Source organism: Acomys russatus, chromosome 32 (genome assembly GCF_903995435.1).
Source record: "Acomys russatus chromosome 32, mAcoRus1.1, whole genome shotgun sequence".
Lineage (NCBI taxonomy): Eukaryota > Metazoa > Chordata > Mammalia > Rodentia > Muridae > Acomys > Acomys russatus.
Genome location: NC_067168.1, coordinates 36,173,752 through 36,191,588, shown reverse-complemented (window position 1 = coordinate 36,191,588; position 17,837 = coordinate 36,173,752). Strand labels below are relative to the sequence as shown.

Below are 17,837 nucleotides of genomic sequence, written 5' to 3'. Positions count from 1 at the left end.
AGCGTGCTCCCTAGAGAGCCCTTCTCCACAAGCCCTGACCTGTTCAAATGCCTTTCTGGCCAGTTACCACTGAAAGAGGAAGGGATCTGTCCCACATGGGAAAGGGGTGTTTGCATCCTAGGCCTATTTAAGGAGGAGAACTTGCTGAGAGTTAGGTTTTCTTCCCCAGCCTTGTTTGAGATCTCTGGCATAGCAACATAGACTATATTAAAATCTTACACGAGATGACACGAGACACACACACACACACACACACACACACACACACACACACACACACACACACACACACACACACACACACACACACACACACAGACACACACACACACACACACACACACACACACACACACACACACACACACACACACACACACACACACACACACACACACACACACACACCCCCCCCCCCCCCTCTCTTCCATACATGGGGCCTTACTTGGATGGCGGGCACAAGGGTGAAGTAGCCAATTAGGATGATGCCCAGTTCAGTTGCCATGTTCTTCATGATGGACCAGCTCTCACTGCTTAAGCCTGCAGGGGGAAAATCAGAGCACTGAGGGCATGGAGGACCGAACTGTTTTACATGTCTGCCCCTGAACCCTGTATACCTCAGAAGACAGAGGCATGAAGAGGGAGCAACTGTTCCACTCAATGGGAGACTCTAGGGAGTGACCAGCACGGTGCAGCTGCCACACAGGAACGGTGGGATGCAGCAGGGTAAAGAAGCAGGTGACAAGCTGAGAAGGCCCAGTGCCACCCACTGCAACCACAGCTACTCCTGACCTGCTGGTCTGCACTGCACAGGCCAGAGCAATGCAGGAGCTACCTGGCTCTCCCCCATGCTGTCCCCAGGGACAGCATGTCCCCTGCCATAGCTGCCATATGAAAGAGTCTCTGCATTTACAGTGTGTATGAACTCACAAGAGACTTTGCCTCACCTCTTCATGACCCCACACCCAGAGCAAGGTGTAACAAAGCACAGAAGTTCATTCAAGGGTAGGTGGAATGGCTTTTCTCACAGAAATGGGCCTAGGATAAAGTACCTCAAGCGATCCACCTCCTTTTACCAGGGCATGGTGGCGCACACCTTTAACCCCAGCAGGAACAGGAAGATCTCTGTAAGTTTGAGGCCAGACTGGTCTATATAGCAAGTTCCAGGATAGCCAAGGCGACACAGTGAGACCCTGTCAGGTTGCAGCGGAGAGCTGCTAGTGGCTGGCTAGCGTTTTTACTGACACATGGGCCAGGACCAAGTGTACTGTAAGGACTTCATGGTTCTTTGGGACATAAGCTAACAGGCTGCCAGGGCCTAGTGACCAATTACATACTACACTGAAGGCCAAAGCAAGGCAGGATTTTTTGTTGTAGGGTTGTGTGGGTGCATATGTATGCAAGGGTGTGTAGAGGTTAGAGGTCAGAGGCTGTATCAGGAGCCATCTATCTTGTATTTTGAGACAGAGTCTCCTTTGGTCCAAGGCTCGCTGACTAGGTTAAACTGGCTGGCCAGCTAAAGACCCGCCTGTCTGTCCCTCCATTGTTAGGAGTAAAACTGTGCAGCACTATGCCCAGCCTTTTCCCCGGTCTGGGGATTGAACACACGTCCTTGTGCTTGTGCAGCAAGCACTTTACTGACTGAGCTATGATGACAACCCTGAAAGATGCATTTTGAGGGGTCCTTATCTCTTTGGGCATAAATATAAGAGGAACAGCCCATCAGCCCAGTGTTACCTTGTGCGATCCGAAGCTTCACCTCGAGGTCCACTGGGGTTGACACCACTGACTTGGTGAGCACCAGCACGTTCTCCAACCCAATGACCACCACCAGGTATGGGAAAATCTCCCTGGGGACAGAGGAAGAGACAGTAAGGGATGGTGGCACCATCAGGTCCAACACAGGGTTTGTTCTTACCAGGCTTGAGCCCTGGGCAGTCTGTGGGGCTTCCAGCCCACAGTAGAGGCTGCCAAGTGGCTTCTCCAGCACAGGGTGGACACCTTCCCTAACACGCCTTCATCCAACAGGGCTTCTTATTGACACAGCTTAGCTCTTAGGAGGCACCAAAGCTCTGCCAAGGCCCCAGCTACCATCCTGTGTCTCTTCTACCCAGTGTAGAAGGGAAACTGCCCCACTGCCAGACCACAGGTTTCCTAACCCTTCCCACACTAGACTCCAACACCTGATGGAATGACCACTTTCTAGGACCCTACACATATCACTCCAGGCCAAGACACTCATCTAAATGGGAGGGTTGACCCCAGCCCAACTGACTGCACCCTTGCTGAGAAGCTGTGTCTGGAGAAGAGTAACTTTTCCCATCGGGCCTCAGGCTGCTGGGCGAGCCTCAGCCATGTAAATGAAGCTCTGAAAGCGGCTCAGAAGAGGAAGCAGGCAGGCTAGGACGAGGAACCAAACAGGAGAAATATGAAGTAGCTTTTCTGCACAGCTGTGGACCACTGTCTAGCACAAGGGGAAAGTGGTTTTTCCTATGACTGCGGGAGAAGTCAAGATCAGGGACAGGCCAGTCAATGGTAACACCAGGCAGGGCAGCCACAGAGACCAAAGCCTGTGGGCAGACACAGGGAAGGGCTCCTGAACTGATTTTCTGAGGAGTGAAGGGAAAGGAGCATCAGTGAAGAAGGTGGCAAAATGTATATCCCCATACACTGACAACACGGACTCTACAGACTCTATCTGGGCATGTAAATCTTCTTTTAAAAAGTCTTTCAATATATTCATTTATGTATGTATATATGCATGCACACCCATCATATTAAAAAATAAAAATAAAAATAAGCTGGGCATGGTAGCACACACCTTTAATCTCAGCACTAGGAAGGCAGAGGCAGGCAGATCTCTGTGAGTTGGAGGCCAGTCTGGTCTACAAAATGAGTCCAGGACAGCCAAGGCTACACAGAGAAACCCTGTCTCAAAAAAAAAACAAAACAAAACAAACAACTAATAAATAAATATCCAAAAAAAAAGCTGTGTACATACGGATTTAAAATATACATCAACATCCATATATATATGCAAATATCAAGTCTTTAAAGCACACAACAAACATGTGTGCACATGTACACAGATATACACGCACATAACTACATGATATATGTGTGTGTGTGTGTATCTGTATATATACATGTCATACATATATGTATGCTTAAAAAAGGAAGGAAAGGTACCTCTTTAATGTCAAAAATAGTAAGGCAAAGACAATGGGAAACAACAAACGTCTAGTCCAACGGTCAACAAGTGCTCAGATATGCACGGGGCCTGATGGCTCACCCTGGCCCTGGGAGACCTACCCGCCATTGAGTGTGGGCGTCAGGCCGAAGAGAGTGCAGAGCCCCACAGACATGAGCAGTGAGCTAAGCACTGTGACCACAGCTGCCAGGGCGAGTCCCCACTTGGACTTGACCATGTCGATCTTGCCTAAAGAGCAGAGAGGGCACATTAGGGCAGTACCTACCGCAGCCCCCGGAGCCCTTCCTAACCGAGCTCCTGAGTGGAGAATATGCCAACAGTTGAGGAAGGGAAAGTCCCTGCTTAACTAGAAGAAAAGGGAGCACATCTTTTGGGAGCTCTAATCCACAAAGTGTGTTTCCTCAGAAGCCCCTGAGAATCTGTGGGGGAATGAAGGCCTGGATTTAGTGACACCTCGGCTCCACCCATCTGTGACAGCAAGGAAGTGGGTGTCATGGAAAAGCTCATTTTGAGACCTACGTGTGGAGAAGTAGATGTAGGCAAACAGGATGATGTAGGTGGTCACGAGAGGGATGAGCTCAGCAATGCCAATCTCCTCTTTGAAGTGCACATGGACCAGGTTCTCTGCTCGGAGGCTGCAGTTAGGGCTGGGGTGCAGGAGCATGAGCCGGGCACGTAGGCTGCTCAGAAACCTGAGGACAAAAAAGTCCCTAGAGGGGCCCAGCAGGGTCTCCTCCTCCCACCTGCTGAACAGAAGCTTCTCTGGGGTGTCTCATCGTCTCTAGTCTCCACAGACACCAGAAGGATGACGAAGCTGCAAACCTCCTTTCCTGACCTAATACACGGTTCCAGGTGCCAAAGGCCCAGAAGAGCACATCAGAGGCACCTCAAGTGCCCTGGCCACTTGTGGAGAGCTGTCTGCAGTGGCTCACATGGAAGCCATAGGCTGCATGGAGCTCAATCGTTAGCTGAGGCCACTAGCCCAGGGCTGAGGAAGAAGAAACCAGAGGAAAACACCACGCCATGAAAGTTGTCAAGCATGCCTTAGTTCCCTTGCTCTCAGGCCTAGAGGTCATCCTTGTTCAAATTATCAGAATTCTTTGGTGTAAAGAACACAGACATTTCAACAGGAGGCCTGGAGCCATGCTGGTCAGAGAAGCAACCACTCAAGCCCACGTCTCCCCAGAGCTTGGGAGCCTGAGCACCTTACTTGGCATGGTAGCGCTGGAAGACCAAGGTGATGGTGTACGAGACCATCCTCTTCCTTGTGTACAGGCTCACCCCACTGTACTTCCCCGGGACACCAAACAGCAAATCTATGGGCAGAAACAAGCAAGCACTGTTGTCAGAGGGTGACAGTCACTGAGATGGAGTGGCAGTGGGGCTACTCAGACCCCTTCTCTGCCCTTTCTGTTAGAAGCAAGGGGTAAGCAGCCACTAGGAGAGACAGCGGCCACACACGGGCTCTGAGTGCTGATGGTACCTTTGAGTGTGGCTGATGTCTGCAGAGTTTTGGGCTCGTGCTGATGGATGGTTCCGATGATGTCAGGGTCAGCATGGAACCGTTCCCAGTCATTCTGCCAGAAGTTCCCAGGGGACAGCAGCAGGCAGCCATGTTCAGGAAGCAGGCTCCGGAGTTTCCTGAGGCCTGGCAGCAGGTCTGTCACCTGCAGGCAAACCTCTTCCAGGCTCTTGGTCCCTGAGCTATGCAGAAGACAGGAGGAGGCCTCTGTTGTTTCTGCCAGCGCAGGGCCAACCCACTGTACTTACAGGGCCTCATCTGTCCTCAGGCTCCTAAACGCCTTACTGGCCCCTGCTCCCTTGGAAGAGCCTGACGAGTAGGGCACTGTGGGAAATGCTTCCAAGTGGTCAAAAAGAAGATCATGCATCTGCCCGGCCTGGAGTGTACTGGAGCCATAAAGCCCATTTCCTTCCAGGAAAGGCAAGTGTGAGAGCATGCAACCCCTGTCCCCTCACTCAACACCTTAGACAGTTTAGTGGACAAGTGGGAGAGGAAGAAAACGGGGTTTTAGTTCATCAAAATTCTTGTCAATGTCATTAGCTAACTAAAACCTGACAGTGACAGTCTGTTAAGCCAGCATGTTCCAGAAGGTACCCCCAGGTACAGCCTGCTAATCTTGGCAGAGCACAGAGGCAGGAGCCACGGGTCAGCTGTTTCTCAGCTACCCCACTACCGTCAGGCCCATTCATACCCACTCTGTGAGCTGTGAGGATGCAGCCACAACGAACCCACGAGGACCCCGAGAGCTGCAAAGCTGGCAGGCTTGAGGTGGAGTACCTGTCTCTCAGCACGTGGTTCCGGATCTCCTCCACCAATTGGAATGCCCGGGACAGAGGGGATCGGAACACATCTACAGCCAGAAGATTTCTGTGCCAGGGAGACACTGATGACTTCACATATATCTGTTGGACGTATGCCACTGGGGCACCCACATACTGTAGAAGAAATAGGACAGGGTAGAAAAGGAAGGACTCAACTGCCAGGTGTGGTGTCTCAAAAAACTAAAAAACAAACAAACAAACGAATAAACAAACAAACAAAAAAAAAACTAAAGAAAGAAAGGGAAAAAAAGAAAAGGAAAGGAAGCACTGAGCATGTGCTAGGGGGAAAACATTAATGAATTGGGTATCAGGAAAATCTGGCCCCCACAGGCCAAAGCAAAGCCCAGGTTTATTTTGTGTCGCTTCCTGGGATAAGGAAAGCTATGTCCATTATTACCACCACTGGTCTTTGGCTATACCCACGCTATCACAACACTACCATTGCAGAGCTGAGTGTCTGCAAGAGAGATGTCTGGACTACCATACTACCTAACCTAAATCCTGTCCTGTCTAGCCCTTTATAGAGCACAGCTGCTGGCTGCACCAAACTATAAGTTCCTAGAAGCACGCAACTGTCTCAGTGATATACAGGTATTGCCCCACAGAGTTACTACTCTGTACTGTGTTTAAAAGATCAAGGCCAAGGGGTGGAGTGATGGCTCAGAGGTTAAGAGCACTGTCTGCTCTTCCAAAGGTCCTGAGTTCAATTCCCAGCAACCGCATGGTGGCTCACAGCCATCTATAATGAGATCGGGTGCCCTCTTTTGGTGGGCAGGTGTTACATGCAGACAGAGCACTGTATACATAATAAATAAATACATCTTAAAAAAAAAAATCAAGGCCAAGTTTTTAGCTGGGTATGATAATGCATGATATCATCCTAACAACTGAGAGAACTGCCCCAAGTTTGAGGACCAGCTTGGTTTAAATAGCAAGTTCCAGGCCAACCAGGTTACATAAACAACAGACTGTCTCAAAAACAGCAAACAAAAATGTTCAATCCCAGCTCTCCAACTCTATAGCACCAGAAGTGCTTCTGACCTCCCTAAGTTCCAGGTTCCTCACTGAAAGAAAAGAACAACAGCCACCCTGTAGCATCCAGATGTGTGCTGACCTCACTCACACAAGAACGTGTGTTTGAGCACACATGCTCTGCCCATCTGCGGAGATGGGTTTTATTGTTTATTTATTTCATTTTTGAGACAGGGTTTCTCTGTACTGCCCTGCTGGCCTAAAACTTGCTTTGTAGACCAAGCTGGCCTCAAACTCAGAGATCTGCCTGCTTCTGCCTTCTAAATACTGGGATTACAGGAGTGCGCCACCATCTAGCCCAGATATTTTTTTCTTTCCCTTCCTTCAGCACATTTATTATTTTTTTTTAATTGATTCTTTATGAATTTCACACCATGCACCCCAACTCCACTCATTTCTCCATCCCTCCATGTCCACCCTTGTAACCTCGCCCGCAAAAGAAAACAAACAGAGCTGGGCATGGTAGGGCATGGCTTTAATCCTAGCACTCGGGAGGCAGAAGCAGGCAGATCAGCGTGAGTTCAAGGCCAGCCTGGTCTACAAAGTGAGTCAAAGACAGCCAAGGATACACAGAGAAACCCTGTCTCAAAAATCTAAAAAGAAAAAAACAAACAGAAAGAAAGAAAGAAAAGACAAACAAAATCAATCTCGCCATGGAATCTGTGGTGTATCACAATATGTCATACAATATACCCTTTGCCCAAAGGGCTTTCCTTCAAACGTTCATTGCAATCGATCACTCATTGGTCTGGTTCGAGGCCTCTGGGTTCTGCTACACTATGAACACTGGATCCTCACCGGGACTCCTCTCAAATGTGCTGTTGTTACCCAGAATCATGAAGATCCTGCCACTTTGGGTCTGTAGGACCAGCCCCTCCACACGCTCCAGCAGTTCACGGAGTAGATGTTGGGGTAGGACAACTCAAAGCCTTGCATCTGGACCTGGGTGGTAGCTGAGCTGGTCAGCCCACCGGCTCTCCTGTACCCTCCCACCACTGGGGCAGCTCTCTAGCTTTGCCCAGGTGAGGGGCAGAGCCAGCTCTGAGCAGTCCTTGGACATCAGCATGGCCCCAGTCAGCACCAGGGACATCCCCATGGCCTTTGGTTGGTAACACGGGCCACAGACATTGACACAGACCCCTGCTGCTACAGCACCATGAGCCCAGCCATGGCTGTCAGTAGCACCAGCACAGGCCAGGACATCACTACAGCCTCAGGTGACAGGCTACTCAAGTCTCCGGTTCCACCTCTCTTCATAGGTACAAACAGTTCCACTTCTCTTTCTCTCCCAATACACACTTGCTCATCATAGTTGTGCGTGCCCCTGCCCCCAGTGCTGCATGGTGGCAGGTGGGCCTCTGAGTGTCTTCTGCCCACCTGCACCCAGAGTGGAATTCTTTTGGGGGGGGAGGGGTTCGAGACAGGGTTTTTCTGTGTAGCCTTGACTGTGCTGGACTCACTTTGTAGACCAGGCTGGCCTCGAATTCACAGCGATCCGCCTGCCTCTGCCTCCCAAGTGCTGGGATTAAAGGTGTGCGTGACCACTGCCTGGCCCCCAGAGTAGAATTTTAATAGAAATAGTAGCACTAAACAGCAGGAAGAAGCAAGGATTGCTCAGGCAGTTTCATAACCTCGCAGTGTCTCAGACTCAAGTCTCACTTTTCACACGTTGCACACTTTTCTTACTAGAACTTGATGTGTTCCTGTCTCACTCCCCGAGAATGCCAGCTAGCGGCCTCAGAAACTGCTGGCAGAATTGTTCCATACTGATGCTGGCATCACTGGGACCAAGCCCAAAGTACAGATGAGAGCATTCACATGTGCAATTCCCAGTGACAAACGTGCCATGGAATATTCCTCAAGTGTGTATTATGTCAGTCATAGCAGAACAGCCATGAGAATGGAGAAGCTGGGTAGCAGAAAGGCAGGGAGAGCATCTGAGAAGCAAGGGACACTGAGGAACCCTGGAAGGTGGTCAGGGTGGTCAGGGTAAGTGAAAGCCAGCTTGGAACCCTAGCCAAACCTTCTGGACTTTAAAGTGATGACAGAGAAAAGTCCAAATGTCCTTGAGGTGGAGGGGCTGTCTAATGAAAGCCCTGGAGGTCCAATGGTAACTAGAGACAGACAAGCAGGCATGCTCAAGGGTGCTGGCCCTGCCTGAGGGCTGAGGGGCTGCTTTCAAGCCACAGCCTGCCTTACTCAGGGACTCCACAGGGCAGGTGAGTGGATGAGGAGGCCACTGAACCATCTTCTAGGCTCAAAGGAACAACTTGGAAGCAAAGTTCATGAAGCTCAGATTAAGTTTGCTTGAGACAAAGTCTTAGGTGTAGTCCTAGCTGGCCTGGAACTTGTAGCAATCTTCCTGCCTCTGCTTTCCAAGTGTTGGCATTACAGGTATGTGCCACGTAGTTGCACTGTGAGTTGCTCACAATGCTAGCTTAGGGAGGGCTCTGACACACAGCCTGACTGAAGCTGCCACCGGCTCTAACTTGAAAGCACTTCACTGACTCAATTTATCTGAGTGAAGGGAGCTTCTTCCCAGAGACGGAGAGCACCCATTCGGGGCTCATCCCCAAACTTGTGAAGGGCACAGCAGCCTCATGGCACCATGGAGATTCCAGCCCCAGGCTTAATCCTTCTGGGTGTCAAGCTGTGTCAAGCCACCTTTGCTCACTGCCTTTCTCAGATCTGCACTTCTTTGCTCAGTCCCAAAGAATCTGAACTACTGACCTCTCAGTCCATTTCCAGGCTAAAACTCATGCCCAGTACATATCTACCTTTCTTCCCACCCAGAATCACGTGGGCCTGCATTTCTTTCCTCCTGGAGGACAGCCAGAGCTACACAGATTTGAACTCAAGAATGCAAAAACAACTTGGAGCCACCAACCTTCTCACAGTGCTCAAAATAAAATAGCAGGCACATTCACTGTCTCTTAAATAATCCTGCTCTTTACTTACTCAACAAGAACCCTTTCTTGAGCATCTGTGGTGTGTAAAACATTGGCATTTATGTAAATCTGAGTGAACATAACTCAAAAGTATGGCAGTGCAAGCACAGAGGACCAGCAGGGCACTTAGGATGAGCTTCCTGAAGAAAGATCCACTAAGCTGAGGACAGGCCTAAGGCCCACACACCTAGTGACCTTGCGAGCAGTCCAAGCATACAAACCTTCCTTTTTCTCCTCTCTGCTCAGGCTAGCCAGACCTGACGCATGGAGACAGCCACAAACTTTTTCTGAAAGCTAAAGGTGGGCCAGGCACTGCACTAAGTCTGCATTCTCTCATTTACTCCTTATGACAATGTGTAACAAAGGTATAATTATCACCATTGTTTTATAAACATGGAAACCAAGGTGCAAAAGTGTACAGCCATTTGCCCAAGGCCATGTACTGAGAAATAAAGTCTCTACTGTTCCTGCTTTGTTTTTCTTTCTCTGTAACCACAGCCCTCTGCCCAGAAGGAACTGCCCCTTGCCAACCCTACAAGGCCATAGGTCACACTAAGTCTACTACAGAGTGGACTCTGTGGTGAGGCTACAGAGATGGCTTAATGGCTGTGTGTACTTGCTGCTCTTTCAGAAGACGGTTCCGTTCCTGACACCCATGCTGGGAAGCTCACAAAGCAGGAAGCTAGAGCCAGGCACACACCTTTAATCCCATCACTCAGGAGGCAGAGGCAGGTGGATCAGTGTGAGTTCGAGGCCAACCTGGTCTACAAAGTGAGTGTAGGACAGCCAAGGCTACACAGAGAAACCCTGTCTCAAAAAACCAAACCAAACCAAACAGCAGGAAGCTAGACAGGCAGGCTGCCACACACTTGCTCCTGCCTTTCTGCCTCTTCCTCTGCAGATACAATGCCCCACCCCTACCCCATGCACGTACACACACACACACACACACACACACACACACACACACACACACACTCACACCTCTCTTCCTCTGCTTCCTGCCACAATGCGGTGAATAGGCTCCTCCAGCACACTCTGCTGCCACCATGATGTTTTGCCTCATCTAAGACCCAAAGCAATAAAAAGGGCTTCTTATAGCTTGTGACAGTTTCTCAAACTTTTCTTGTTTTTGCGGTCTTGAAGTGTTGAGGAGTGCTCGTCAGGTATTTTGTGGGGTGCCCCTCAGCTGCGACTGCTTCATGTTTTACTCAGTAGACTGGAGCTCTACACTTGGGAGGAAGACGTCAGAGGTTACCATCATTCTCTCCAACCTCCATCACCCTCTTGAGCACTTCCTGTCAAGTTTCCCACTGCACATACCCCTCCCTGCCTGTGCTCTGTGGAAGGAAGTCTATCCACACGTCAGAAGCAGAGAAATGCCGCAGAACGTGCCTTTTCCCAGTACTTCAGGGGTAGATGCAGAAGAACCAGGAGTTCAAGACTAGCCTCAGCTACACAGCAGGCTGAAGCAGTTTAGGCAACACTAAATCTTGTTCTAAAAGACAACAACAACAAAAGCTGCGCGTGGTAGTGCAAGTCTGTAGATCCAGCACTTTAAAAAACAAAACAAAAACAAGGTTTCTCTGTGTAGCCTCGGCTGTCCTAAAACTCTGTAGACCAGGTTGGCCTCGAACTCACGGAGATCTGCCTGTCTCTGGCTCCTGATTGCTGGGATTAAAGGTGTGCACCACCACTGCCCAGCTTTTTTTCTTTCTTTGTGTGTGCAGTGTGAATGTGTGTATCTGCATGAGATTGTGTGTTCCAGGTGTGTGAAGGTTGCTACAGATGCCAGAGGGTGTTCAATCTCCTGGAACTGGAGTTACACACGGTGCTGGAACAGAACTCAGGTCATCTTCAAGAACAGTAAGCATCCTTGACCACTGAGCCATCCTTCAGCTCCCCACCCTGACCATGTTGTTCTGACACGTATCTCACACTGTAAAGCCTTTGTCTTATCTCCTCAAGGACGAGCGCCTCTAGCTGTCCCCATAGCACCCTGGTGTACCCCAGAAGCAACAGCAGAGCAGAAGAAGGAAGGCAGACGCTGCAGGTCTCTGGTGCGGGTGGGTGGTGGCCACTAACCCCAGGCCTTCAACTGTCTCCAGAAGCCACAGTCTGCCCTTCATGGCTAGCGGTGACATCATCAACACAGTGCAGCTACCCTGGTGGTGACATCAGCACAGTGTGGCTGCCCTGGGGACTGTTTTGGGAATGAACTCCCGTCACCCACTGGATTTGCTGTTGCACAAACACAGGCCGGTAGGAAGATAAAGAGAGATGGATTTCTAAGGAACTGGCCGTGGAGTGCAGAGGGCATTTATCTCTGCCCCTGCCCAGGAGTTAAGTGAGGTCCTTCTGTCTCACTTACTCTGCTTAGAGCTGGGTTCTCTGTTCCTTATAACTGAATGGCTCTCACTCTACTGTGGGCTCACACGTTATCATACAGAGGCCACGAGTCTGGTAACTCATCTCCAAGTACGTGTTATTGGGCCACAGCCCCAAGCCTCCCCCATCCCACAAGGCCTCTCAACAGCTGCTCTACACACCTTCTCACTGTCTGCACCCAAGGCCAAAGAAAGGTACAAAGGGAAGCCCACAAACACATCTGTCCTGTATAAACAGGCCCACTGAACTCTGCTAGTCAGTTCAATATATAGTAGAACTATATTAAGCAGTTAATGATGGTAAAAATATCTGCATCAAGAAAAACCCATTGTGAACCAATGGCCAATTTTGGATATGAAGCTCAAAATGATTTCATTCTTTTTTTTTTTTAATTAAAAAAAAACTATAGCTGGGCGTGGTGGCACTCTGGGAGTCAGAAGCAGGGGGATCTCTGAGTTTGAGGCCAGCCTGGTCTACAGAGCAAGTCCGGACAAGGACATACAAAGCTACTCGGAAAAAAACTGTCGTGTCTCAAAAAACTAAAAATACAATACAATAAAATTCTATATATGTGCATGCCTGTATGAGTTTATGTGCAGCACATGTGTGAGGGTTCCCTCAGAGGCCAGAGAGCATCAGATTGTCTGGAACTAGAGTTACAGGTGGTTGTGAGCCACCTGATGTATCTCTAGGAACCAAACCTGCTAGGAACTCTGACCACTGAACTATCTCTCTAGCCCAGAATAAGCTCTGCCAGGCTCAGCCACGCGTCCTCTGGTGATCGCAGGCAGAGCCCTGGTAAACATGGGTGCATAGATATCATCAACATAGTATGTAGCTATAATGCGCATCTTACCAGGGTGTCCTAGTTCAGCAACAGGAGAGCCGAACTCCTAACTAGTTAGTTGGCATTAACCAGAAAGGAGGTAGAAAGAAGGTGCTGTTCTGTCACAGGTGGAAAAGAGAAGCTCTGTGCCAAGCTTTGCTTTTCCTCAAGAAACCCAGCAAGTCCATCACCAACCTACAGGGGCAAAGCACCACACATGAAAAGCAGGCACTGTTCTTACGTGACTGAGTACAATATCCAGACATGAGCTGGTCAAGCTTCTAGCTTTGAATACAGAGTACAGAGGTCACAATGAGTGGAATCCCAAGTCTGGGCCCTGCAGCTAGAGGGACTATTTTTTCTCATATGCATCAGTGCTCAGTCCAGTGCTAGTCAGCTAGCAACAGTCCAGTCACTAGTACATCCAGTCAGTAGGCCTGGGAAAGCAAAGAATTCTAACCCAGCATTACCCTCATGAACTAAGTAATTGAGGCACTTAGTTACTTTGGGTCCCAACCTTGTTTCCTGTTTAAAAAATAATAAAACCCGTACTTTTGATTGGGCTGGGCAGTGGTGGTACATGCCTTTAATCCCAACACTCAGGAGGCTGTGGGTTTGAGGCCAGTTTGGCCTACAGAGCCAGTTCCAGGACAGCCAGGGCTACACAAAGAAAGCCTGTCTCAAAAAACAAAAACGAAAACAAACAAAAAGTCATTTTTCTTAGTGACCTTGCTTAAAACAAGGCTCTGTCCTCTTGGGGCAGGTTAGAGGGTCTGTCGCTGTAGCTGGATTTGCTGTGTGTACCTGAAAAGTGGCAGCTGTCCAGCACATTCCTCTTCCCTGTCCAGCCCCAGCTCCCCTTTAGTCTTCTGTAGCATCGGATGTGGAGCCCTGAGTCAGGCAGCCTGTCATGCTGCTTATGTCTCATGAGGCTTTACACAGGGTGGGAGGTTGTATGGGAATCTAGACCCTGGGTAGTCAGGATTTCAGGGGGGCTTATGTGTGGCACAGGGGACCCTGGACTTGTGTCTAGCTCTCAGGCATGTCGTCACTAAGCAGTCAGAGAAGAGGTAACAGTGATTCTTCCTTCAAGGGTGATGCAGTAAGTGGACAACAAACAGAAGCTATGGGCTCACCACCAGAGACAGGAGGGTGTGCAGCGCAGTGTGCCACAGAAACACACACTAGCCTGCAGGAGTTGACTAGGACATCAGAGGGACACGGAGAAGGGTCAGTTTGTACAAGACATCACAAATTCCACTGTGGAAATCACAGTAAAGGCCTTTCCTGTGGTCCAAAGGGTCCCTGTTTGTTAGGAGCTGACATTAACAGCCCTAGGACCTCATCACACGGTGACACATAAGTGCCTGTGATCAGGAACTTTGGCTGTTCATCTGTTACTTTTGTTTGTTTGATTGAGAAACCCTGTCTCGAAAACAACAACGAAAAAGCGCCTTGTTGAAGTATAAGATAACATAACAAGAGCCAGGCATGGCAGCACACGCTACACAGAGAAGCCCTGTCTCAAAAAGAAAAAGAAAAAAAAACACAAACACAACAAAAATCAAAACTCCGCCTGACTAATCTGAGACAATGAGGCTCACTCTAGCAATGCTTGGCTGCTCTCAGGACCACCCAGGATCAAAGACAAGACAGCCTGGTGTGGGAGTCAGCCAGGGAGGAAGCCAGGTTCAGCTGGGCACTGCTAGGGCAACTGAAAATCCTCGCGTTTCTAGGGCATTCACACTTTTGCGTCATTAAGTGTTTCCTTTCAATAAAGGTTACTCATTAAATGTATAACTAAATCCTTCTGGTGCCTTTGTACATGGATGTGCACTAGGCTGAAGCTGACCACTCTTGCTGTCACTTGCAGAGCCCGCCTCCACCAATCAGCTCTCTGTCTGGGCTCTCCTCAGTGACAAGCTGAGCACCTACCCACTCTGGCTGCTCACTGGGCTCTCCTTGTTTGTGGTCAGAGTCCGCAGGTGGGGGCGAGTAATCCCGCACAGGAGTGGAGAACTCCACGGGTCCTGTCCCAGGCAAGGGGAGCTTCAGCAGCGGGTAGCTGGGGAGAAGGGAAAGGAGAGAAGGAGGGATGAGAAGGAGAGTCGGCCGTGAGGCAGCTGCGGCGGCAACGGCATCCCCTTTGCTGGAACTGTAGGAAAACATCATTTACTTACCATAAAACTCCAGAGCTGAAATTCACAAGTCATCTAAATCAGAATTTTTCAAACTTATTTTAGTCACAAAGCCCTACAAAGGAAGCCCGGCTAGTATAACAGGCTGGCTGAATGTTTTGTGAGACTTGATATAAGATGCTAAAAACAAAGTAGAACCTTATCGATCAGACGCAGGTTTAAAAAATAAATAAATAAATAGAACTAGGGGAGAGGATACAAATCCAGGGGAATTCTGATTCAGATAGCAGAGTGGCTGCTCTACTTAAAGGGACAGATCATGACAATTGGGAAGGACAGGACCATGTTGAACAGAAGTTAAGGGATCCATCACATGAAAAGGAAAAACCGGCCTCACATCAGCAAGTTATAAAATGGATGTATATTTTGTTTGAAGTTTCACTTAAAATATTTGTTAATATTCAGAAATAATTTGTGTAAGCGGCTGAGGCGGAAGGGTGGCAAATTTAAGGCCTGCTAATGCTGAAATACTGATGGGACCCTGAAAACAAGCAAACAAACAAAAAGGGCAGCAACTTGCATATAGTATATTGCATACACATGAGATATACAGAGTTCTCATCTACAGAACCTCGGAAGACAGCCCTAAGGACGCGGCCAGTCAACACACACCCCATGTTCTTCACACCCGACAGGAAGTACTACAGTCTCTCCCGCTACAGATTCTTTCAGCTTTTCTCACTTGTTTTTGTGCTGAGCCTCATGCTTCTATGTATTTCTTCTACCTTCCAGCTACACACCAGCCACAGTTTTGACTTTTCTGTTTTGATGTCTATGTACCTGTGTTTAGCATAGGGAGGCCCACATTCCAGAGCATGTGTGGAGGTCAGAGGACAACCTGCAGAGTTGGCTCTTTCACCTCTTCCACTATGTAGAGTCCAAGGATTGAGCTCAAGGTGTCTCTACCCACTGAACCATCTTGTCAGGCCAGCTTTGCCTATTTTTGAACAAAATATAAAATAAATGATCTACCCTATTTATGTACTCTGTTGTAAGTGGTTCAATAGATAAGTATCTATTATATTCATGTATGTTGCCCGGCGTGGCGGTGCACGCCTTTAATCCCAGCACTCAGGAGGCAGAGGCAAGCAGATTGCTGTGAGTTCGAGGCCAGCCTGGTCTACAAAGTGAGTCCAGGACAGCCAAGGCTACACAGAGAAGCCCTGTCTCTGTATATAGCTTTTGGCTGTCAATTCTGGAACTTGTTCTGTAGACCAGGCTGGCCTCAAATTCACAGAGATCTGCCTGCCTCTTCCTACCGAGTGCTGGGGTTAAAGGTGTGCACCACCACTGCCTGGTGGTGAGCCACTCATTTTTATGGACAGATATTACGGCTGGAGATGTAAGTCAGTGGTAGAGAGCTTGCCTAGCATGTCTAAGGCATATGTTCAACCCCTAGCACTACAAAACCAAAAAATAAAAAAATAAAAATAAAAATAAAAATAAAAATCCTGATATCACATGTTATATGTAGTATTCCACTGAATGAATATACTATAGTACATTTGTCTACTTCCCTGTTAAGGGACACTTGGCTGTTTCTAGTTGAAACAATTGCGAATAAAGCTATGCAGGCTGGAGAGATGGCTCAACAGTGTTTTCTGCTTTTCTAGCGGAATTTAGTTCAGTCCCCAGCACTCATTTTGGGTGGTTCACATTCATCTGTAACTTCAACTCCAGGGGATTGTCTGAGGCTTATTACTCTGGCACCCAAACATGTGCCATACACTCAACGCAGATGTGTGTGTGTGTGTGTGTGTGTGTGTGTGTGTGTGTGTGTGTGTGTGTGTGTGTGTGTATTATAGGTAAAAAAAATCTAGAGGTAATCTTGCTTACCACAGCTTAAAAAATAAGGTTATTACAATCATTGATAATTTGTTTCAAGACTCAATCTTTTTTTTTGTTTGTTTTGTTTTTTGTTTGTTTGTTTGTTTTTCCAGACAGGGTCTCTCTGTGTTAGCCTTGGCTGTCCTGAACTAGTTTTGTATACCAGGCTGGCCTCAAACTCACAGAGATCCCTCCACCTCTGCCTCCCGAGTGACTCAATCTTCTTATGAAGTCCAAGCTGGCCTTGAACTCACATCCTTCAGCCTTCCACTGCTGAAGCTTATAGATGTGTACAACCATGCCTGGCTAGCTGGGTGGTTTTGAGTGTTTTATATAGTGTTGATGTTGTCTGCGGTTCTTGAGTTTTGGTTTACACATATGTATTTTTCCATCTACTTTTAATTTTAGGCCATAGAGACAGAAGCCCAGGGAGAAAGTAAATAATAATAATGGAACCTCTTACATGAGGCTAATATGTGCTGGAAACCATTTCTTTAAAAGATTGATTTATTTTTATTTTATGTATATGCATGTTTTTCCAGCATGTATGTCTCTGCACCACATGCACACAGGGCCTGCAGAACCTAGATGAGGGCACTGGATCCGCTGGAACTGGAGTTACGGATGGCTGTGAGCTGCCATGTGGGCGTGGGAACCAACCATGGGTCCTCTGGAAGAACAGCAAGTTCTCCTAGCTGCTGGCCCATCTCTCCAGCCCCTGTGCCAGGAACCATTCTAAGCTGTATTTTAAGTGTATTAGCTATGTAAATACTTCTTTGTAGAAGGCAGGTGCCACCATCCTTCCCTCCATTTATAGAGAAGACAAGAATGATCAAGTAACTGGCTGGAGATCATCCAGCTAAACCAACCAATCCCAATCCAGGTAGTGAGCTTCAAAACGATACACTATTTAAATGGAACTACAGACCAACACTGCATGACAGCATCTTTGGGGTTGAGGATGATGCCACACGCTTGTAAGCCCAGTACTTGACAGCCAGCAGGAAACAAGATGGTAAGTTTGAGGCCAGCCTGGGCCACATAGTAAGTTCCAAGCCAGTTTA

At 48.4% G+C, this 17,837-nt stretch overlaps 1 protein-coding gene across 1 annotated transcript in view; it reads right to left on the bottom strand.

Annotated features, from left to right (window-relative positions):
• The window catches only part of Scap (SREBF chaperone), a 62,996-nt gene that overhangs the window by 7,047 nt on the left and 38,112 nt on the right, over nucleotides 1-17,837 (bottom strand). Inside the window, exons 3-10 of the mRNA XM_051140046.1 lie at nucleotides 14,684-14,813; nucleotides 5,511-5,668; nucleotides 4,695-4,915; nucleotides 4,422-4,527; nucleotides 3,731-3,903; nucleotides 3,313-3,439; nucleotides 1,738-1,850; nucleotides 446-540 (exon numbers count right to left, since the gene is read on the bottom strand). Of these exons, the coding sequence (XP_050996003.1) occupies nucleotides 446-540; nucleotides 1,738-1,850; nucleotides 3,313-3,439; nucleotides 3,731-3,903; nucleotides 4,422-4,527; nucleotides 4,695-4,915; nucleotides 5,511-5,668; nucleotides 14,684-14,813 (1,123 nt within the window). The remainder of the gene's footprint in view (nucleotides 1-445; nucleotides 541-1,737; nucleotides 1,851-3,312; nucleotides 3,440-3,730; nucleotides 3,904-4,421; nucleotides 4,528-4,694; nucleotides 4,916-5,510; nucleotides 5,669-14,683; nucleotides 14,814-17,837) is intronic.